Source organism: Oryzias latipes, chromosome 10 (assembly GCF_053564925.1).
Source record: "Oryzias latipes strain Hd-rR chromosome 10, Olatipes_Hd-rR_3.1".
Taxonomy (NCBI): Eukaryota; Metazoa; Chordata; class Actinopteri; order Beloniformes; family Adrianichthyidae; genus Oryzias; species Oryzias latipes.
The window spans coordinates 2591403-2616481 of NC_136246.1; the positions used below are offsets into that span (position 1 = coordinate 2591403).

The 25079-nt window shown below is 40.7% G+C and overlaps 1 protein-coding gene across 6 annotated transcripts in view; it reads right to left on the bottom strand.

The window, feature by feature from the left end:
* Positions 1–25079, bottom strand: part of ldb2a (LIM domain binding 2a) — a 94066-nt gene that overhangs the window by 58771 nt on the left and 10216 nt on the right. For all 6 annotated transcript variants that reach the window (XM_078953837.1, XM_023959478.2, XM_078953838.1 and 3 more), the window contains exon 2: positions 9396–9498. In XM_078953837.1, the coding sequence (XP_078809963.1) occupies positions 9396–9498 (103 nt within the window). The remainder of the gene's footprint in view (positions 1–9395; positions 9499–25079) is intronic.

Below are 25079 nucleotides of genomic sequence, written 5' to 3' on the forward strand. Positions count from 1 at the left end.
AACGTGATGAAGTGGGGAAAAAAATTATTTCTTGGTGATTTACGTTTTTGTTTACCTCATCAGAAAAATAGAAATTCCTACTTTTTAATTTTGATTTAATTTTATTGACCTAAATAGGAAAGAAAAGGAAAACAATGCATTATTAAAATAAAGCGCAAATCCATGATTTCCAGGAATCAGAAACTGAACACTGTCCTGCTTTCCTACATAAATTAGAGACAGTTCACTGCCTTTTCTGTGAATCATAGATCATTTCAGGCTCAGTGTTTCTCATTGCTCTTACTTTTAGTCCTCCCTTTATCACTAATCTGGAGCAAATAAAGCAAGAGACAAAGAGGCACAAAGACAGCTGGCAGAAACATAATTAAAGAAACTATAAGCCATGTTTTCAATAGATGGCAGTGTTGAACTGCTGAAGAGCTGAGCACACAGCAAACTGTTCAGACTTTAGATTTCTGTTGAAATGTAGTCTTTCTCTCCTCTTCTGCTCCTTCTCGCCGTTCTTTGAGCTTGATCCAGCGCTGAAGTTCCCAGGCTGGACTCAACTGTCAGTCAGGACGAGTCGACATCTCAGCAGTGCAGCTGAGCCAGGTCTGCATCATCCCACCTGCCAATCACGGCTCCACACCTTCAATCCTCTCCATCTCTCTGAGGCAGATTTGACCACCGCCCCCCCATCGCCTCTCCCTTTTTCAAAACAGTCACTACCGCAGGAGCACTGAGATCCATCTAACTCTCCAACCAGCACTTCCTCACAAACACTCAGATCCAAACAGGCCCCAGCTGACAAAGCCCTCACAAAGCAGACAGGCTGCATGGGTGCATGCATGACCAGATTAACAGAGCGACCGTTTGTGTGCTCATAACATAATCCACCTTCATCAGCTTTAACAGGTGGCACTCAGCTCCAGCAGTTACTCTTTTTACCTTACTGCTCTAGCTAAGTTTAGCAGTTTGGCTGTTTTCTGGACGCACTGTGAGGGGTTCACACATTGTCCTGGTACTGTTGCAGAGACACATGAACACCCAAAGTTGTCAACACAACATCATTCTAACGCTGTGTAGAGTCCAAGCACAGGATGTGCAGAGAAAATGAGAGGTCTGGATATACGTCTTCCATTAACGTCATTACAGGATTAATGCTACACAAATGGCAGATGGTTTATTTACAACATTAATCCTCTTAAAAAACAAAAGACCTCCAGCTGTTCCAGGTAGTAAAGGTGATGACCGGGCTGCCACCCAGACAGCAGATCAGTGGTTCATTCCAGGTCTGACGCAGATCAAATACCCTGATGCTCAAACTGGAACCATGAAAGTTGTACCATTTCATGTTTACAACGATTTGATTCACATCCGACCTGTGATTGCCAATACGATTCAGTCAATATTGATTCCTTTTTAACAATCTGATTGGATCCAATTCTCTGACCTAAAATGGATCCAGATCATCTTGATCCAAACTTCCAGCAGTCAGACTCAGACAGAAATTCCTGCTACTGAACAGTGAAGTTTTCCAGATTCTTGGATTTCTTCCAGATCATCAAGTGGAAATGAAATCTGTGTCCAAACAAACAAGTAAACTAGAATGAATGTCAAATCCATTCACATGTTAGTTTCCTAAAGTTCACCACTGTTGTTTTTCCACATCCAAAGAATCCAAAGGGAACATTCTTAGAACATTCTAGACACTGGATGGTCACATGACTTTATTCAAAGTCTGTCCACACATTGGACTGGAATGATGGATGATCAGTTTTTGATGACATCACATGTGTTTTTTTGTGTCATTTTTATGTTATAGTAAAATTGACTTTTCATGTCTCAATTCAAACGGTATTTTCTAATCTTGATTCAATTATCGATTTATCTCATTTAAAAAGGATTTTTTTAAGGTTCAGGTTGATTCAATTTGAGATCAGATCAATCTGGTTGAATCTTTGTGACAGAAATCAATTATTCTATTAATCGTTAAACCCTGAATATAGGGATCTCCCAATCAGAATCTAAATTGTGTGTGTGTGTGGTGAACTTGCACTGTGCTATACATTCATTTCTCCTGGAAAACACAGAGCACAGGCGTTCACACAGGTGTGGATAATGAGGGGGGGGCTTCCTCTGATTTCAGGAATCTCAAAGATTCACAAGCATTTCAAAAGTCATCTGAAAAGACTTGAGGAGCAAAGCAATACACCTGAATTGTTGGCCTCTAATGTTACATTATGAGTTTTTGGAGTTCTTTCCCCCGATAATCTGGAACAAATATTTTTAATATGCTTATGCCTTGATTTGAACTTTTCACACTGCCTTTCAGATCAGAAGTCATTATATTTGAAGTGATGTAGGTTTCTCTGAAACAGATCTACTAAAGTATCACAATCCTATCTTTTCATAGTTACTGATGAAAACCTTCTACCGTTTTTGGAGTGTTCAGTTCACTGCAGCGGAGATCTGCTGCTTGTGTTTCCTCTCTCCTCATTCTGTTGTGGTCATTTCTTCACTGCAATTATTTTGCAAGAATAACTGATGAATTATTTTCACAGATAGCCCTGAAGCTCCATCCGCAGTGAGCCCACGACACGTGCAGCTTTCTTCACTGGTTTGAACTTCTTCTAAATGAAGCTCTAAATGAAGCCTTGCTCTTTGATTGCATCACAGAGAGCCGCTGTTATCAGATGCCTCACAGATTGTAAGGCCAGACAACGCACAGGGACAAATGCTGAGGCCATGGCAAATGAGGACATAATTAGATACAACTTTTGAATCCTGGCACAGTGGAAAAAACATTCTTTGTACTGGACTGATCCAGTGAATCATTTCTAACCTTGTCAGGTGTCAGACGCTGCCACAAAACAGCACAAGCTCCAAATGTGGTGTGCATTGTTCTAAAATACTATTGCTTGAGCTACATTTAGTTTAATTGAGAACCCTTAAATCCAGGAAATGTACCAGAATTCTAGTTCAAATAAATAAGTGAATTGTTTAACTTATTACCAACACATGTTAAAGTTCATTAAGGCTGAATAAATGAAGATCATACAACTCACATCAACCATGTCTCAGAAACGTCTCCTTAGAGCTTCAGAACCAGTCTACAGCTAAAACCTGGATTTTTCTAGTATGCGCTGTTCCCTCAGCAGCAGCTGGAACCAGTTCCAAACGCCTAAATACAGGTCCTTGCAGTCAACAGATTAGGTAAATTAGCTTTTCTAATGTTTCCATTGCTGAATGTTATGAAATTAGAGCACCTCAGACAGGAGAGAAATGATTGTTTGATTGTAATTATCCTATAAGCCACTCAAGCAAATATGATTTAATTTCAACAAGGATTTGAGTTCCTATATTTGTGCCGCTTAATCCTGTGAACTGTCTCTGAGGAATTAGACATGTATTAGGAGTGTTTTAGTGTGAAAAACATTTTAAGGAAAGAACACAATTGCAATAACAAGCCCAGGTTGTCTAATGAAACTCAAATGTGCAGAATTGTGCGTTTCATTTCCTTTATGTGTTTGATCTTTGGACTTGCTAGATTTGGATCTCCTCTGTCTAAATGCCATGTGGGGAATATTGTGGAGTCTGGCTCCATTTGAATTCATCCTGCTGCTCAGCTGAGAAACATTACAAGCTCTGTTTTGCTGGAACTGTTTTTGCATGGCTACTCCTCCGACCCCCTCAGATCTCTCCCGGTCAGAGTTTTACTGACCTGCGTGACAATAACTACACGTTTAAGCACTTTACGCAGAGCTGGAAGCTGTAGGATTATTTCAGTGCGGGGTCAGTGGGGGTCACGTTACATTTCTGCTGTTAGGCAGGAAGCCAGCTCTCTTAAGCAGTGACTAACAATAAAGACAACTGCAGAGAACGGAGATCACAACTCAGAGCCGTAAATAATGCATGAAAATAAAGGAAAAAACAGGGATAGGAGGCAAAGATGACATTTTATGCATTCAGAATGATTAGACAGGACAGAAATGATTTGAAAGACCTCAGTGTATAGAAAACAAAAGAATACAGAAACACAGCGCTTGGTTTGAATATCTAAAGAGCTTTAAAGGAGTTGTACTCCAATATCCAAAACCAGGAAATCAAGTCATGTTTTGACAAACATTTCTCACAAGAATCTGTTTTTTATTTTAACATTTCAATGTATAACTTGTTTTTTTCTTTTTCATGTCATTTCTGTATACCTAACCCAGGTCTTTGGTGTTTTTTTGTGGTATGTAATTTCCTTATTCTTAAACATGTACAACAATATCTGGACCCCAGCAACCCCCCCCCCCCCCCCCCCTTAATCACCCTCCCACCTCTAACATCCCCCTTTTTCCCTGCCTTTCTTTTCTGTCCTGTCCAACAAAAAACATAAATAAAACAAAAACGCTAACAGATATGAGTAAGATGAATAAAGTTTAGCCTAAATTACAAAAGGGGTTAATTCAAATATATATAAATAAAGATTCATAACCCCTAAAATATGTCCAACACAAGAGGCCTTCAGCTCTGATCTGTCTGCTCAGCTGTTGGAGAGAACAAGTTAAAAAAAGAAATAAATAAAGATTTATCCTAAGAATGAGTGAATGAATGAATGAGTGAATGAGTGAATGAATGAATGAATGAATGAACCCCCCCCCCCCCCCCCACATTGTTGGTTGGTTCTTTCATCAACAAACCACAAGTTCAGAAAAAATAGAGCAGCAGATTGTTTGCTAAAATTGAAAATTCTCTAATTGACTAAAGACCAAATATTCATGGATCTGCTTGGATCTCATTCATCACTTTCTTTGACAATAACCTGCATCAGCCTAAAAACTTCAACTGCCCTCCTCCCCACTCAGACCAGGAATAAAACGAACAGAAAGTAAAACTCCAATCTGTTTTTATGAGTCATTTTGTGGCCCTATTCGTAGAGTTCAGTGCAAAACTTTTGCATAAAAACTTCTTTCAGAGACACTATTGTTGCGGATGACTGTGGGGGTGGTGGATTTTTCAAGGAAAGTGCATTAATGCATGCGTGTGAATCAGACGGCATGGTGACTCATCACTGCCATGCAGTTAACCATCTCCTGGGGGGTTTTATCTTCACCTTTAAAAAAGTAACATGGAGCCAGGCTAACTGCTCTCCTTCCTCCTCCACAGCTGAGCTGCATCCGACACATGGACAGAGCAGCGCACACACATCTGCTCTCAGCCTTATCACAGCCTCAGTGATATTCAATATGTGTCAGATATCAGAACACAAACGTACGCAGATGAGATAGAGAGGACAATATCAAACCAGAGGAGCGACCTCCCCTCAGCTGCTGAACGGCAAAGCTGAAGACTTAAGGCTTCGTGAGGTTAAAGTGAGCACAACCCGCTGAAAACTGGAAGCATTGAATGGGCCAACATTCAAAGACTGGCTCTAGGTTTTACAGAGAACAGCAGCAGGTCTGGCTTTTTTCAGCAGCCTTCCCATTACAGTGAGAGTGGAGGCGACTGGCAGCTGGATTAAAACACAAAGTGCAGTTTAAAGCCCGGCAACTTTCCTCCATCAGGATTTTCATTGTTTTTTAAACAATATGCAGACACATGCCGCATCCACTAAACAAAGGTGGTGCGTTAAGCTGTCATGTTTAGTCACAAAGGTGTTCACTTCTCTGTCAAGAAGACACAAAGAGGAAACAAAAAGCAATACTCACGTATGACTGAGACATTAAAGGCAAATCTGCTTTTCTCATGTGAAAAAAACCCTTCCTAATTCTGATATGATTACTAAAAGCAGATAAACACATTCAGACTTCACCCTCTGGGATTTCCACATCTTCAGTGAGGAAACGGTAAGGATGAACTGTTGTTTGGTGACAAATGTGCAAAGACTGCAGGAGAGAACGGATGTTAAGCATTCAAGTTTCTGCCAGGACTAACTCTGTTTGAACAGTTGACATGGAAATCTACACGGTTTCCATATCATTTGGTGCTTTGATTAAACAGGTTCAGCTTCTTTTCTGAAGGTTGGAGGATTCCTTTGTTTGCTCCCGCTGTGAGCTAACATTACTGTGGGATCATAGATTCGTTTTTAGCTGATCTGAATAATGTTTTACACTAACTACCCTGTTCTCTGCACATGAAACTTGGAATCTCTACAGACTAAATCCTTAACCTGAAGCACAGTCATTTCAACTGTTGACCACGGATCAGACTAGAATGTGGAATCGGAATCTGAGCTTTGCCCTCACACATATGTTAGAAACAACAACATGCTTTTTGGCAATAATCAGGGATCTGTCATTTTTGGCAAGGCAAGATTGTGCAGTACCATCACGTCATATTAATATAATCTTTGGGTGAACCTTTTTTTGGCTACTGTTCACACTCATTCTAAAGAGTGGAGGCCTCACTAACAAAGATTTGTGAGGAAACCTTCGGTGGAGGTTACCAGTTGTTGCATGTGACATTGCATCAATGCTTTGCTACCTCATGCAGAAAAACCTCTAGTGGGAAGAAGGTGAGATGTCAGTTTCTTCAGAGCGCAGAAACAGTAACACAAATAAATCCTCACTAAGCAAACTAACAACTTTTAATGTAAAATATTTTGAGGAAATTGGGGAAATAAATTCTGTGACTGACAATAACAGAAAACCAAATATCATCTCTTTATTGAAGACAAATCATTTGTCATTCTGGAAAACAGATGCAACTGAGAGATGTAGACTGAGGTCTCAAACTAACTGTGAAAGTTTTGTGTTAAAATGTATTTTAAGGTTGATTTTCAGAGTCATAAATACAGCAGCCTCTTTATTAAGCATTACCCCTGGTTTTACTTATTTTTTACTTGTTCTGTCCAACAGCTGAGCACACAGATAGGAGCTGGAGGCTTCTTGTGTGGACATATTTTACTGTTATAACATGGGGTTGTGGATATTCTAACACACTAGGTGTGTAGTTGTATAAACCTCCTTTTGTAATTTAGGCTAAACTTTATTGAGATTCATAACATTTGTATCATTTTTTTTGTTGGACCGGAAGGGGAAAGAAGAAGAGGAAAAAGGGAGGGATGTTGTAGACAGGTCCACCCGACCCAGGAACTCAGCACCTAAGGGACACTGCCTCTGTTGTTCCCCCCCACCAGGGATGGGGTAGAGCAGTGTTTTTCAACCAGTGTGCCGCGGCACACTAGTGTGCCGTGGGAGATGGTCAGGTGCGCCGTGGGAAATTGCCCTCATTAACTGATCTAAAAACATTTTCCATCTCCAGGATTTCAGCTCTGTGTTCATCCAAACAGGCCCTGATAAAACACTGAGAAGTTAGGAATATAAAAGATCTTAAAATTACTTTTTCTTTGTGTTTATTTAATTCTATGGAAGACATTTTGATAAAAATGACGGTTCCGCGATTTAGCTGCAGCTATAACTGTGTAAGGAAAAGTCCCGCCCCTTTAACTGTCTCCGCCAATCATTCTTGAAGGCTTAATCACATGTCATCAGTCTGACCAATCAGAAGTGCTTAAAGTCTTCATTTCCTTGTTCTTAATTCTGCTGATAAAGTCTCTCAGTTCCAACAGAAATACTAGCTAAAGCTCGTCTTTAGCGGTGTAGCTTTCCACAGAGTCCGGTGTCAGACCGTGGAACAAGTGAACAACACAATGAAGCTCAGAGACGCGAGTCTTTCTGCCCTTTTTCGGCAGTTTTCACACTACATCTCCCATGATGCATTGGCTCAAAGGGACAGCGCACAATGAGTCGTCCTTGTGAAACGTCTTGAAACCACAACAAACAAACAGTTTCTAAATTTTTCTAATTTAACTTTAATTTCATCTCTTAGAAAAAAATAGCCGCAACTTCCTGCTTTTTCTGCCACAATTATCACAAAAATCCACGTGAGATTGCGGAGGGGGGGCTGTCGATCAATACAGACCATGAATTTCTGCTTTTTTTTTTTTGTGGATGCTGGTGTGCCGCTGGATTTTTGTCAAGGTTAAAGTGTGCCGTGGCTCAAAAAAGGTTGAAAAACACTGGGGCAGAGGACAGATGATCAGAGGTCCCTCCTTCCTTGTGTAATGGTATGTGTTGGAGTGTATATTGTTGAGGCGTAAGGGGTGTATGAAATGAGGGGTGCAATTAAAATCGGCGGGTAGGGCACTGAGCGGACATCTCCTGATTACTCACAGTGATGTCCCATCACCCTCCCCACCAAGGGGCCCTAAATGTCTACGGTGCAGTTAAGACATTTAGTGAGGCGCTAAGAGGACATCTCCTGCTTGCTGAAGGTGCAATTAAAACCGAGAGAAGAGGGGCCCAATTCCATGCGGTAACTATGGGAGGGGGGCCACTGCCAAGCAAGTGCCCCCCCGGAGGCGCCTCGCAGGCTGCCACCCCACCACCACCAACACCACCCCCCAATCGCCCAAAGAAGTGGCCGTAAGAGGAAGGAGATTAGGTCGGGGGAAGCTAGCAGACTGAGCCCCACCCAGTGAAACAACCCCCTCAGCATCTGGCCCAAGCCTCCCAGCCCAGGGGCCCCATTGCAAGGAGCACCAAGACCCCCCACCCCACACAAAGAGAGAGCAGCCAAGACATAGCCCAGTGGCAAGCCCAACCCCCGCAATCCAACAGCTCTGGTCAGGGTCTGACAGGACAGAGGCAGCCTGACCAGTCAGGGCCCCCACCGATTCCCTCAGTCGAGACCCCAACCAGCCAAACCTCCACGGTCCCATACCTTTAGTGGACTCCCCCTTCCCAAATACAGCCCCCCAGGAGAGGGCCAGAAAGTCCACCCCCAAGCCAAACCAGACTCAATCCCGCCATTCACACACCCCCCCGGCCAAGCAAGAAAGACCACGCCGCACCCCACCCAGGTGCTGAACCAGATCCCCCAACCAATGGAGCCATCACTGCCCTCACCGGACACCAGACGGCTCCAACCCCACCCCAAAACGCTGGCAGATGGACACCTGTCTGTAGTTATTATATTTTTTGGAGTATGGGTTGTGTTTTTTTGCATAATATTGGCCAAGGGTGTGATTCAAAACTAGATTTGCCTTATGTGTGACTTTTATTTAAACAAATAGGCTCATATGTTCCTTATTTTCCCTGTTACAACAGTTAAAGGGCACTGCTGGCGTGTACATCAGTATTTGCTACTGACAGCAATGCAGAAGAAGTGGCGACCAGGATTAAAGATTTAAAGATTTAGAATTCAACAGGTTTAGTGACTTTCAGTGATATAAAGAGATCAGTTGACTTGTGGGCATGTTCTGGTGGTAAACGAAGCGTCAGAAAATACCAATCACATGGCAGATTTCAAAACCATCTCAAACACAGTAAAATTAAAAAGAACAAATAAAATACATGACTCACACAGAGTGTTTAGGCTCCTAATTTTTAAGCAAAATCCTAACGAGACTTGTGTTTGTGTCTTACTGTATCTCTTTGGTCCATCTTCAAGGCAGAAGGAGAGTGTGAGGGTGGCGTCCTCCTCAAAGAATTCTGTGGCAAAAGCGTCCCACCACAAACTGTCACTTTCCTGTGAGAGGAGAAGGATCTCAGGTCATCATGAAAGCACAGTTGTCGTCTCCCCTAACCCCCCCTCAGAACACACCCACACTCCAAACACAAACACTGACCAGAACAGATTGGGTTTAACATGGTGCCTTGCTCAAGGGTGAGTCACCAAAAGTGAGGAACTTTGTGCTGTACCAGCATGGTCTGTTTTGGTTTATAGGAAACCTTTATGTGTTCTTCTACTAAAGTAACCGTGGTTATGCCATGGTCCGGGTGAATACTCGATTCTGATTGGCAAAACTAAAAACTAAAAAGAAGTTCCAGTCACATAGCTTAAATGTTCTGTGTCACTGCGCCGGCTTCTTTAAAACAAACTTTAGCTTCATCATCAGGACAAAAACAAGGGGTAAGAGATGAACTTTCTCTCTGAACTGATGCTTTATTCAACCCATCATGACAATCAGCATAGATATCACTTTTCTTTGCCGCTGTGGTCGAGGTCGGTGTGGGCTCTGTAGCTGTTACCATGACAATGCGTTGCACCATGTATCAATTAGTATGCTTTTTGTGAAAAAGCGATTTAAACCTTAAAATGAACAAGAACAAAGTACTACCACTGATTGAATATTTCTTTCTGTAGTTTTTTAAGGGACCATGGTATAAGCGGCATAATGGCCGACGAGTGTCCATAATGAGAAATTGACAGACTCAACGAAAGCAACCGTCCTTCACTTTGCGTCGGATGGTTTCAGGCTTCCATGCCGTCTCGTCGGCCTTACTTATACTTTCTGGATATGGATTTAGATCAACAGACACAGAGACAAAGAGAGCATGACCATGCAGGCTGCATGCAGCAGAACATCTCAAAAATGATTACTGGTTGTGTTAAAGGACAGAATATAGACATTGTATAAGAGAACAAAGAAGATTTTTTTTTTAAACATAAAAATATGAATTGAATAACAAAGCAGTCTGCATTTTTAGGGTCACAGTGGTGTCTTAAAGAAGAAAGTTTAATGCTGACCTATGCAGCCAGTGCTCCGCAGTGCCTGAGCCTTGGTGAGCCCAGCCTGAGGCTCCAACAAGCCTGACATACCAGCAGAGGCCCGACAGCATGCTCATTCCCTCACTTACACAGAGCACGTCTATCTGAACAGCAGCTGCAACACAACGCCTAAATGTTTACATCTATGAGGAAGAATATGGGAGAATTTTTGCTAGCAGAACACAGACGTGCTTGTGGATTTCTGTGTTGTTCACAGGATCAGAGACTGTAGTATTAGTAAACTGTTTCATGGTGCAAACCAAACTAGAGGCCCATAGTAACAGTATCATGAACAGTGGTGACAGTAATTACAGGTGCATGATAGGTTGAGAAAAAACACCTGTCACTGTGATTACATGAAAAATTGATGTTTTTTTAAAGTACAGACTCTAAAGTAGAAAAAGTAACAAGTGTTTGTAGTTTTACTACAAATGTATTTGTAGTTTTAGCAGCAGTTATTACTAAAGCTGGGGGGAGAGGAATCGTGCATATTTATCCTGCAGGGGGGATGACTCCTCTACCAGCCTTTTGCCCTCGTCCCCGTCAGAACCACCCTCACCCTCCTCCCCCCTCTGCTAAAGCTAATTTCCTCTGACACCTCGTGACAGATCAGCACGTTTCATTCTGCGCCAGCTCCAAAGGATCACAAACACTCCCCACATGTTAGCAATTAGCAGTGTCACCATCAAGCAGCATCAAGCCAAATGAGCGGTGACCAGGGCACCAGGAGGTCAGCGGGTCTTCCTCCAGAAGAGTCCCATCCAAGAGGGAGATGTGTTGAGGAGGCGCCAAACCCAACACTCATGAAAGCAGCTATTCAACAGGTGATCCTGAGAGCATGTGTGTCTTTGAGGTTTGCACCATTCACTCCGTCCAGTTTCAGACATAAAAAACAAAGTCCAAATGTCTTCTGCAATGCCACTGTTGGAATTTGGAATCACCTAAAATCCTAATCAGCAGATCCCAGTTTTCAAAAATCTGAACTGGATGAGAAACACAGGAAGTGTTTCAAGTTTTACATTCTGCAAATTTCTCTGAGAGAGATCTGATTTTTTTCTTACATTCTGAATGATAAAATCCTAAAACTGAAGAAACTGAGAGCTTTTTTAGATCTTAGTGTTCACACTTGCAATATTTTAAAAAAGCTAGCTAGTTATTTTGGATTATTAATTGATTGGTATTTTTATTAATTACGTCAAAAATGGCAAAAGAATACATTTCAATTGTTTTTTCTGTTACGCTGACCAACACCTGCAGGCTGCGCACATTCAAACTGAGGTCAGAAGCCAACAGTTTCATTAAAAAAGCCTGACAGAGCACATTTCTGTCATTTTGCCTCATTAGTCGGGCACAGAAATTACTAAGGGTTTAATGAATTGAAATAGAATCACTGTAATTAAGTCAGAATTGGCACAGCAGTGAATATGTTCCACTTTCACATGATTTTAATCCTGAATACTTTCAGTCTGTAACTAGTTTCTCTAATGCAAGCTAAGTCAGAGAGATCCCCCTAATAAATGTTTTCAAAAATCAATCAAATGCTAAAACATGGCAGCTGTCCGGAGGGAGGGAGCTGCACGAGCTGCCGTGTGTGTCTGTTTGCGTTTGCCTGACTGAGTCACACTGTGAGGGTCAGCAGGTGTGAACAGCCAGCACGTGTGCCGTGTCATGAGAAAACATCTATTTCAGAGAGACACATGGAGCCAGCCGTGTGGCACGCCGAGACAAAAGAAGCAGGGAGTGATGGAGACAGACATTCAAACCGGCCTCATCTCATAACGGAGCAGCGGGGGCATGCGAGGACAGCGGGGAGGAAGGCACGGCCACGGAAGAGTCGGACTCCACATCTCAACTACACCTACCAACATCTGTTTTACGTACAGAACATTAGCCATATTTTTGGAATGACTTTCAATAAAACCTTATACACATCATTTTTGTTCTTTTTATGGTTTATGTAAGACTGTTATATCAGCGTGCTAGACAAGAATAAACTTTGTAAAGTAGCTCCTAAGTTCTCTGAGGTCACGGACACTGTAGGCACATTTACAGGATACGTCTGAATCGTGTTTATCATCCCTACAGAAATGTAGACTGCTATTTACGTGTTTGACTTTTGGTTAGCAACAATGTAGTTCATTTTAAACACTTCCCAAATATAGGTGTTTTACGGTTGGTGGTTTTCTGTTGAACGTTCTTGGTTTCCTTAAATAAAGCTATGCTTTTTTTCTGTTCAAAGTAGTAGTTTTTAATGCCAATCAACTCAGCTTTTAGCCTTTAAATGATGACTCTTTCAGGTTTTTGTAGTCTGATGTTTATGTCCATGCTTTCCTTTTTATTTAGCAATAATAATCAAGAACCAGAGTAGGTCAACGGCCACATATCCTGCTTTCGGGTCCTTTAAACCTCCATCCTGACAGGAACTGAGTCTGAGCACAGGCTGGATGTGTGCGCCGGCGTCTGAGCCAAATTCACAGTCTAGTTTCTTCACAGGAAAGTTCTCCTCTTGGATTTCACTTGTAGACAAACCTGCCATGTCAAACACTGAAAGTACATGCGCATGCAGCACATTCCTATGTGGTCGAGGTTTCTTGTTAACCTGCACACACCCACTGGCCACTTGGACACTTCAGACCAGTAAGACATGGACAAGGCCCTGGAATTAAACCACCACTTTCTGACTGACAGATGATGGTTTTGGATCAACGGCAGTTCACTGGTAGAGTCTTTGTGGTGCAACCTAAAACTGCAGTAGTTTCTGTCATCTGTCCAGTTATTTTGATCTTCATGTTTGAACCTCCAGGCTAAAGAGCTGCTTCATAGCCAGTTAAGTGCCAGTTAGCGCATATGGAAAGTACCAAACACCTGCCTATCCTAACCTTCTATTCGCTCTTACCTGCTTGTTTTTATCTGTGTTCTTATTTTTATTTCATTCTTATTCATTTTACTGGTGTACTTTGTTTTTATTTAGTTTTGTCAAGCTTTTGCCGGGTTTTTGGTCACTGTACAGCTCTTTGGAAACTGCCTGTTTGAGTGCTATATAAATGAAGTGGGTTGGATTGGATTCTTTTTTATAAATGTATGGGTCTTCCAAGTTTTTCTTAAGCAGCAAATATACAAATTCAATCCATTGATGTCCCCCTTTAGAAAAAACTGTTCAATGATTTCACGCATTTCAGGAAATTTAGTGATTTTGATATTTCTAGTTATTTATCACCAGTCATCTTCAAGACTCTTGAATTACCTGCAGGAGTCTTCTGTTTTACAGAGGAGTGATGGATAAGCTCCTATCCTCTGACGCCTAACACTGTTTTCTTTCCAAAAATCTAAATTCTGACTTTCATTTTCCCGCTCAGTTTTCAGGTTTTTTCTCATGTTACTGGTTTTTACAAAGCCATATTTTTTTCTTTAACCTGTTCATCTTCTTAGTTACACAATATCTGACTACCAAGAGATGAAACTAAATGTCCCCATATCATCTCTATTTTTTGAAAGCAAAATGTTTTTGGATAGTTAGAAATTCCTATCTGGACATGGAGGTTGCTCCAGTTTTTGGTCTTTATGTCCCTACATTGTGAGACGCGGCTGGCTGAGCTCCAGATCAGTTGGTTTTGGCACGGATCTATTTGGACAGAGAAGACCCTGGATCAGATCCAGGAAGGCCGGAGAACCGTTTAAGCTCTGCCAGTGGGAACGGGCCACACGAATCCTCTGGCTGAAGCTGAACCTGCCAAGAGTGTGTGAGGATCTCTCAGGAGCTCTGCCTTCACTGCGTCTGCTCCCAGATTCTAAGATTACAAATGACACATCTTTACTATGAAAGAGGAAGTCGGGACTGCGCTCCCTTAAAATATTTGATTGAGCTTTTTTCTGCCTGCCTGTCTTCATATCCGTCTCTGGGTTCTTCTTCCATCCTTCCAGCCGCTGCTCACTGACAGACGACATCCTGCCTTCATTTACGCCTGCGGACTCCCTGACGAACCACATGGCATGACGGTGTTTGTGTCAAATGCTACAAATCAGGCAGACTTCCAGGGACCTGCGGTGAACTGACACGACTGCAGCCTTGACGGCTGTGACTGCCGTCAGCCGATAAAGCTCTATTGATTCAAATGAATAGCGCCGCGTCTAAAGGGGATTTATCAATGTGTCAATTGCCCACTAGCCACCCACAAATCAGCAGCACTGGCCAGGCCGGCGGGATTTGTAGGAAATCCAGTGGATTGGTGAAACAGCATATGGAGGATCCTCAATAAATAGTAACAGAGCTGGGGGTTAAGTCTTCACATAAAATAATGCCTGCACAGAGGCAGATGGTTTCATGAAAACACTCAACAACGCTCCTGAGTGCTGCATGTATACACAAAGCCACTCATCTCTTTATTAGGCGGAGCCACATTATTCCCTGCTCAGTCTGTACATTAGTTTACATTTATTTTTGCACTCGCGGGACGAGGCCATTTTTCTCAAAGCAACCCAATATCTCTGTTTTCAGCATGAAACATTCTGCAAGCAAGTGTGTTTCAGGCTGCATGCTTTTGTTGTTGCCTCCAGCCTCTTGTGGCAGAAAAGAAGCCTCCAAGAGTGTAGGCGTGTCTGGGGCCTGACCTTGGAGTATTACCAACGTCTGAAACCCCATTCAGCTCCTGAGCGGAATGCAGTGCAGCAGACGGCTGGGCAGAACAGGCTTAGCTGTCGCCAAGAAGCAGCAGCTTCAGCACAAACGCACAGGTGGAAAAGGTCTACTGGGCCAAACAAACGGTTGTGAGGCCATTTTAATTATGTATTTTATGTCATCATATCAGATTCATAAAGGGATCTTTTTTCCATGTCCAGCTTTCTGTAGCTATGACTTTGATTTGAGACTGTTACACCAAACAGAAAAATGTCAGTTTTGTAGAGTTCATTAAAAACTTGATTTGCAATAGAAATGAGGATCTATACAAAAACAGCACTGTCAAAGTAACTACCAAAGCCAACTTCCTGGTGGAAGAAGAAAAATCTATTTATTAGGCACATTTTACAGAAAAATATAACAAAGTAACGTGCAATAAAATTAATTAATTAAACAAAATACGTAAGACAGAAAATAAATAAATAAAAGGCAGGTAGTTACAAAATTAACTTAAGTCTGAATAAAAAGTTCTTTGGTTATGCAACGTGGATATTTACCAAAGTTCAGCTATTTGATGCTCTGTAAACAACAAGGCGCACGCTGAAAATTCAACACGCAGCTGAATTTTTGTCACTCTGTGTCAAATAATGTTGCCACTAGAGAATCATGCCACCCTCGACCCTCAAAAATGAGCTGCAAGACCTTTCACCCCATCAGCACATTCACTTAACATTGAAGGTGGATGCCCTGATGTGTGAATCCTGTTCAGGGGGATTCTGGGTGGTACAGGGCAGAGCAGTCGGACCAGAACAGCAATTGAAACGTGTTGAGCCTGACGTTGATAAGGACGTTCAAAATGGGTCAGCAAAATATGAAGTTTATCCCAACAAGGACTGCAAAGGACATCCATCATTTCTGCCTCCCGTTGCTTTGCCCCGCCCTCATAATTCCACGCCAATGAGTGAAGAGATCTTTAGTCATGTGGTTTTGTTTACAAGTTTTGGTTCAAAACAGAAATGCCCAGTTAAAACCCAGACGACGGTTCAGGACTCGATGCAGATCAATCTAAGTGGAGATGGTGTACACACCCTGAGGTTACAGCGTCTGTTGGAGAGCCTGAGTACCTTAGTGAAGTCTTCCTGTGAGAACAGCATGGTTTAATCACATTTGTCACTTTGGTATCAGCACAGGTTTATCCTCATAGGCTTCCAATGTTTTTTAAAGCAACGCAGACTTCACATGCTGCTGCATTTGGCGTCCATACAGCCACCCGTCAAGCATTATGCAAATAAAGAGAAATGAATGCAGCAGGAGGAAAGTCCTAACCCTTTGACAGCCACTGCACATTCTGCAGGACTGACGTCTAAACAAAGTCACCAGAGATATTCCCTGGGTTCATGTCAAATCTATCCATTCATTTAGGCACCCCTCTGTTTCTGACTGTCATACATCACAGGCAGGAGTTAGGAACGTGGTTCAGACACTGATGGTGTCCTCATGTGGGCTCCGGGTCAAAATGCACAGATGTGTGCTGTTTCAATGCAACATGGGGGCCGATTACATGCAGCACTGCTGAGTTTGATTCAAAAAGACGGGACTGGTTCCTAACATCATTCTGTGTGTTTCCACTGACATGCTCATTCACAGAAAACAATTTTCTAAAAGGCTTTAGCTAAATTAGAGAAGATCTCTATACTTTCACATCAAGTGATCAGTATAGTAAAAACTGTAAAGACAGAAATCTCCTATCTGCACCATCACATTTCACAGCCTCCAGTCTGATTACCTTCACTTTAAAAGACTTTTGCTGCGTTCTGTTCGGTTTATTCTAACATTTTCAGCAGCCAGAAAACACCGACAAACAGTAATTGCTCACCCAAACACAAACTACCGGAACAAACTTAACCAAACAGCAGCAGCAGAGTCTCGCCTCAGTGGAGACAAACACAAATCTGTCAATAGATGCAGCACAGACACAGACACTGCATCATAGTAACCTACATCAATACAGATGAAATGCTAAAGCAACTACAAAGTGCATGAATAACAAAGCAGGGAAATGGAATTATCTGCCGCACCCATGAGAAATTAGAACCTGAACGAAGGCAAGGATGCAGGTTCTGGCTTTGACCCACTAACACGATTCCAGGCATCAAGCCTGTGTTTCCCCTGCTGCTCTAATGAGACCAATAAACAATCAACTCAGCGCACTTCCTCTTACTGCAAAGCAGGAGTCTTCATCAATACTTGATTTCATCAGATACTGTTGAGCTGAGGCTCTGGGCTCTCGCTCATACTCAGTTCTTCATCTGAAGAAATCCACCACAACTGCTGTGCGGCCCTTCACACAGACGCTCAAGCAACTCCCATGTGGTCAGCTGCCTTATACTGGAATCTTTTAAACAAATACTTTTATTACAACTGTGCAAATCTCATCCATCATCCATCATCCATCTATTCATCGATCCATCCATCCATCAATCCATCATCCATCCATCATCCATCTATTCATCCATCATCTATCCATCCATCCATCATCCATCCATCCATTCATCCATCATCCATCATCTATCCATCCATCCATCATCCATCCATCCATTCATCCATCATCCATCATCTATTCATCCATCCATTTATCCATCTATCCATCCATCATCCATCCATCCATCCATTCATCCATCATCCATTTTGTGAATATGTGTGTGAATGGGTCTGTGACTGTAAAGTGCCTTGGGCCTTGTAGGTAGAAAAGCCCTATATAAGTATACGCCATTATTTCACATCTAAAATACACTTAAAAAGTGCTTCTATCGGCCTTGTTTTATCAGGAGATACATCTATGTACAGCTGGGTATCATCAGCATTGCTATGAAAGCTAACCTTGTGGCTTCTGATGACATTCCCCAGAGGAAGCATGTAATTGTTCAATAGCAAGGGGCCAAGGATGGAACCTTGTGGCACACCACAGTTATTTCATGGACCCCAGAAAAGTGTATGTCCACGCTTATCATAAAGTTCCTCTCCATGAGATACGATTAGAAACACTCAAGAACAATACCTGAAAGGCCAAGACTTTTAAGTCTTTTTACAAGGATCAGGTGATCAATCAATCAATCAATCAATCAATCAATCAATCAATCAATCAATCAATCAATCAATCAAAACTTTATTTGTAAAGCACTTAAACAGCCACTAGAGATCCAAAGTGATGCACAGGTAGAATAAAATATAATTACAAGTAAAAATAATAAAAAATTACAGTAACAGTAAAATAAACAATAATAAAAACACTGGCCTAATTGTCATCTACTCTGGTGTTAAAAGCCAATGAAAAAAGATAAGTTTGATGATCAGCAGTATCAAAAGTTGCACTAAGATCAAGTAGAACTAACACTGAGATCTTTTTTTATGTATGATTTATTTATACATTTTTCAAAATAAAAAAAACAATTCAAACCCACAATTACAAAGAAAAAAAAAAAGAGAAAAAAACAACAACAATGTACACAAATATGAATGAATAAAATCTTACAAACAATATACTGTGCTACCAATCTATGAACAGCAAAGACACTGCACACCTCATAACTGTTAATGTACCTGAAAGTTCACTGGGTCGTTTCTAAGGTCAAGGACATGACATGCTCAAAGAAAGGTGACCAAATTTCAGAGAATTTACATTCAGTACCATTAAGAGAATGTCTGATTTTTTCCAGCTTAATAAAAGAAAGAGAGTTTTTTATCCACTTTGAGTGAGTAGGTGGGCGAAGATCTTTCCAGTGCATCAAGATAGTCCGACGGGCAAGTAGTGTCAGAAAGGCAATAAGGTCCTCTAACCAAGGAGGGAGAGAATGATTGTCCGGAAGTATACCAAAAAGGGCTGTCATTGGGGATCGTGTACTTTGACGTTACAGACAGAGGATAAAGAGTAAAATACAGAGTCCCAGAAGTCAGAACACTGAGATCTGACCTGAATTCAAGGCACACCAGATATCATAACAAGTCCGTCTCAGTACTGTGGTTCGTTCTAAAACCAGACTGGTTTGTCTCAAAGATGTTGTTTTGCAAGAGAAACTCTATAAAAGCAACTTTTTCTAAAACTAAATAAAAAATTCTAAGTTGGACACTGGTCTGAAGTTGCTAAAAACTATAGGACTGGATTGACAGCTGGAGTACTGATCTAAGGAAATGTGCTTTACTCAGTGATGAAGGTCAGGCAAGGAAAAAATACCAGAACTTTTCTTTGAGCGATATGGCGGACGCGGAGCGAAATTTTTGAAAAATACATGGTCTTAGATCAATTCTGGTACATTCTGGCAGCTAGTTATTCACTTCTTAATCAAGAAACTAAGACTAATTGGAGCATCATGATTTGTAATTCAAACCCTTAGTTTGACTTGCCATTAAGGACTTGCTGGTCCTAAAAAAGAATTTGGATAATTCCTAAAAGTAACACAATCCTACAATCTAAGCTTTTCCTAAAAGCTGCAAAACATACAATTGCTAAAAGATAGTAACATCAAAGCAAAATGGCAAAAAAAAACACCAGTAACTATGATATTCTATGAAAGTACCTCATTTATTTGAACGATTTCTGCATTACATCAAAATATGGGATCTGCTTTAAACTATCTTTCCATAACATAATACATCAATTCTTTAACACCAATACTTAGTAATCTGGGAAATATCAAAACAAACATACAAACAAAATTAAACATTGTAAACATTCTTTTTTAAGGGAGTGTGGGTCCAAACCACCAAATACTTATAATAATTATAATTAATGTCAATAATGTTTTTGAGCAAAACTGAACTAAATCATGGTAATTAGGAAATACAAATAAATTAGATAGAAAAATGTATTCAAATGTTTCAGTTTTGATCAATGGGGTTGGTTATTCTGCATCGCGCCGCACCACCGCTGCAGTCAAGATTCGGCGATATATATATGCTGATCGTCCCGATGGGTTGAATAAAGCATCAGTTCAGAGAGAAAGTTCCTTTCTCATCCGAAAGCAACCAAAACGTCCCGTCATTGGTCAATTAGGCCGGGAAGACGAAGACAAGATAGCCGCGCCCATAGAGAAAGCGATTCACGGAGAAATATAGAAAATACAGTTTTTCTCAGTCGCTTTAGTACAATTCTCAGATCACAATTGAAGTTTGCAAAAACGTGTGTGCATTTCTCAAAACAATTTGTACAAACAGCAAAACACTACAGATTTCTTGCAAAAGCCTGTAACTTGCTCAAAATCTTTAGTTCATTTCTCAAAACTAAGTCTTTATGTCATTGAACATGTCAGTGCCATCAGAATGTCAAGTCCTTGTGTCATTGTCTATGAACAAGACAGTCAAATTACTTAGTCGTGTTGTCAATATAACTGTGTACTTTTGAGGGAGGTTCTGATGTAAACTATGGCTAAAGTTTGGATGAAAATTATTGTAAAATGTAAGTTACACCTTTTCTGTTTGATTGCAAGAGACTGGACAAGATTCACATTTATACTTTTATTGTTCATATTGTAATTTGTTGACAGACCATGTCATACCAACATAGAAAAAAACCCACTGCAAACAGTAACACTAAGGGAAAAAAGATAGGACAATATTCTGTCCAACAGTACAGGCAGTGCAGTAGGAATTGGTGTGGTCTTCCTACACCTCTTGTCGTTCCTGTATGTTAGGCCACAAATTCTCATCCACATCACAGAGAATATCCTCTCTTGCAATGCAGCAAAATATGTTTGTCACATTTTGACAACTTGGTCAACCATTTGCAGTTAATGACTTATACGATGAACTAATGACTAGGTGATTTGAGGAGTAAGACTATTGCATAGTGAACTATATAATACATTTTGATCAGCATGACATAAACAATTGATAATGTAGCAAAGAGCAGAGAATTGTACATAATCATTTGCATGGATGTACCAAAGCAATTGCAACTTGTTCAAAGAAGTGAGAAACTGCTTATATGATGTGCACAAGTGACATCATGATGTGAAGATTGAACAAATAGTTTGGGGAATTTCATTCTGATCTGAGAATTGTACTAAAGCGACAGAGAAAAACTGTAAACCACTGAAGACATACCTGCAACAGTTGCACTTCTGTTATCCCTGTTTCAGGCTCATGTCATATCAGTGATCATCAATGTCTCTAATATACTGTACCTCCGCTACCTCAGTATGATGTGTGACCACTGGGATTTCAATTTGCAATAATTAGTCCAAACTGTCATTTTCTCAGTACTGAATAATTCACATAAAGTTTCAGGCACAGAAGGAGAGTTAGGGTGCCTGGACTACAGACACAGCATTAAAGTCGTTTTCTCATGGGACATTGCACATGAACGGCACAAGGAAAAACAATGACTCTCTAGAATCCAACATCCTGATTCACAGATGAAGTTCTTCTCCTTTGAGACCAGCAGAAAAAAACAATGCAACATTTTGGAGGTGTTTGAGTGGTTCACTGATAAGTGTTCCCCGATGAAGAACGCACATGCTGGACTATGTGAAGGGCATGCGTGTGCCGCATGTGTCCAGAATAAATCACTTTGAATCAAATGAACAGGAAAGACATATAAGAATAAAGGGGCTGCTGAGCAAAATGATGACACACCCAGAAATCCTCACCAAGCAGAAAGGCGCCGCAGCAAAAATCTACCTTCACAACATCGTTCCTTTCTCTGATCACTGCATCTGCTGATGAAAGCATACAGCAGGAATTACACAACAGGGAAGACCAGCACTGAAAGACACTCTTCTCTATCACCCTGTTGTCAGTCTAAGCTCAGTTTACAGGATATAATGTATTTAATGAGAAAAATTATGAATTTCCACTTTGTCCTACAAATCACGCTGAGTGAAAATTCAGTTATTAAACTTCACATATAAACATTAATCTTGGAATTTCTTCAGGTCAAAATGTTATCCTAGGGCTGGGTTGATAAAATCGATTAATCAATCTGAATCAATCCAAGCTTAATAAATCGATAAAAGATTCCATAAAAGTAGAAATCGATCTTTTATGCCTTTCCTTTTTCGGTGACCTAACGTATGACAGCAGTAAAGCCAAAGTCTGCTAGCTTGATGCTAACATATAATGGAAGTTCCCATAGGACGGCTAATGCTAACGGTCAGTCGACCGAAACATACATTACTGAGTAAATGAACAGCTTTATTAACTCACAGGCAGGAATTTTTCAACCTCTTTTAAAGAAACATTTTTTAAACTAACCAGTTATGGTCTAAAACACAATTTTTTGCTCAAATCTTCTGGAATAAAGTGTAATGCAAAAGCGCAAGCTTCACCTAGTGATCACAATGACACCTCCTCCAGGAGAGACAGAACATTTATGTTTGTAATATGATCCAGTTTACAGTCTCAGACAATGTTAATGATCTGTACATTCTTGTTGGAGTTTCTCTGTTTAAGAAATCATGTAACACTGTTTGCTGTTAACAATCTCACTGGTTTATTATTTCACTTATAGATATCAATATCTTAGAAACATATAAAGATTATTAATGTATTTCTATACAAATACATACGTGTGAACTGTGTAAATTTAAAATTGAATTGAATTCAATCAAGTGGATTGGAAATAATCGTGAATGGAACCAATCCAGGCTCTGGTGAATCAAATCAGATTGATTCTGGAAATGATTGGTGATTCCCAGCCCTGTTACCTTTTTCAATATTTTACATAACCCCGCAGAAGGAAATAACAAAGCTCCCACCTTTTGTTACTGAATCCAAAGCAAGTCCAGATGGGACAAACATTGCAGTTTCTTAATAGATCCTGGAATTCTAGTTTCAGAGGGAAGTAACTTGGAGTCCCATGTTAAAAGATGTATACATGTACAGCCCGGTTTTAAAGACTTGTTTGTTGTCTATTGTTGCATTTTTCATTCATGACAACTGTAAGGGGACTGTGGATCTGCAAACTTGTTTTTAAACATATATCAAAATAAAGTATAAATGTGAGCTAATACCAGTCAAGGTTTTTCTCCACTCCACAACCCACAGAGTGTTTCAATTATAGCCCTAATGCATCTTTTCTACCTGTCAGGAACCAAAACTGAACACATAACCTAAGACTTCAACCTGTGACCCTCTGTTTCAGGACACACTCCCTGACCCAGCAGACAGTGAGATCAACAGGACATGAACTGACTACAGGCACGTCTGTCTTGTGCGTTATCTGAGCCGCAGAGCAGCCTGGAAGGAACTATGGGAAAGAACCAGGAAAAAGGTGGGTCTATTGTCCTGGCATCCTGCTGGACATGGCTGACGCTCGTGATTTGACCAGAGGACCTTTTTTTCTCCTCAAATGATTTTCTTGGAACATCCTCTCAAAGCATCCCATGTTCAGGAGGCTGATACTGCGCTGTGATCACATCAGTGCTGATACACAATCAATGTCTCTCCAGTACAGCAGGAACTCTGTTTTTAAAACTGTATTTTATCTTTTCAAAGAAAACAAATAACAGAAATATTTATTGGATCATTGCATTTTTAAATGAATGCCCATTTGCAGACTAAGCATTCTTTTGAAACAGTTATAACAAAGTACATTTCCTTGCACTGAAACCTATAAATGCTACATTTTCATGGACAGAAGAACCCGGCAGAGCATTTGTCAGATCATTGAAACATTTGGTTTCTCAAACTGGACAGGAGTTAGCTGATCTTTAAGGTTTTTAAATGATGCGTAACCAGTTTACTTAATCTATTTCAAATAAATAAATAAAAACTTGAACAGGTGTCATTTTTGAGTTTTCAGAAGTTTTACTTTGACTCTCTTGTTTCATTTGATTTTTTTTTTTCCTTTCATTAGATTTTTAGCTTTTTCTGTTAAACTTTCTGACATTTTATGTGGGAAGACACAATCATTAATACATTCGGTGTTCAGTCAAAAGCTTCATCAGTTTTTTTTGTCCAAAGAGCAACAACAGCCCATCATATATTCTTTTTTTATCTCCATTTTTGGTCACCAGAATCAGAATTCTTCTTTCTTTGGGTTCTAAGTATGACACAAAATCCACAATATGGGTCAATCTATCAACCAAAAGCAGATTTCTGCAGGTTAAAGAATCCAGCTGAGGGTGTTGTTTCAGGAGCCATTTTATCTCCTTTTCTGTTTTAGCATCTGATCAGACGTGTCTATTCATCAAGTCAGTCCAACATGACTTTGTGGCAGACATCTGCTGGTGTGATGAAATGCTGCTGGTGGTCTTGTGCATTGCCTCCCTGTCTGCAGCAGTAGTGAGAAGATGTTCTTGAGTTTGCTGAGTGGGGGCTCACAAAACCTCTCTGAGAGGAGCCACAGCGGAAGAACACACAATAAATAAGTTAAACAAATCCACTGAAGACATTTGATCCACAGGAACTCATGGAAGACTCTGTGACTTCCTGTCCCCTCTGAGGACCTGTTGCTCCTGTGAGCTCAGAGCACATCAGGACCGAGCCGGGCGTCACTGACAAATCACAATTTTCAACCACATCTCTATTTGGAAGCAGATTTCAGTTTCATTTTGAAAAAAAAATGTTTTACAGAACAATTTAAATCGAACTAAGAAATTGTTCAAAAGTGACATTTAAACGTGTAAAGAAAGAATCTACAGTTTCATCAGTTTCTGAGTCCCAGTTCAATGTCAGGAGTAAAAGATCTAGCAAGAGTCTTTCCAGCCGATCGCTGGTGAAATTAACTGCGACTCACCTAAACATGAGGCTGACTTTGCTCAGAGAAGCAAGAAGTTCTTGACTGCTTTGTGCAAAAGAAAGGTTGAGGTGGTTTCTTGTTGGGCTCAGAGGGTCAAAGCTTTGTCCTCTTCTGGGACGAACAAAGACCTGTGTCTCTGTGCAAACACTCACTAATTAGTCTGATCCACTGCTTAGAAAAAAAAAAGGATTGCAAATTTTCCCCAAG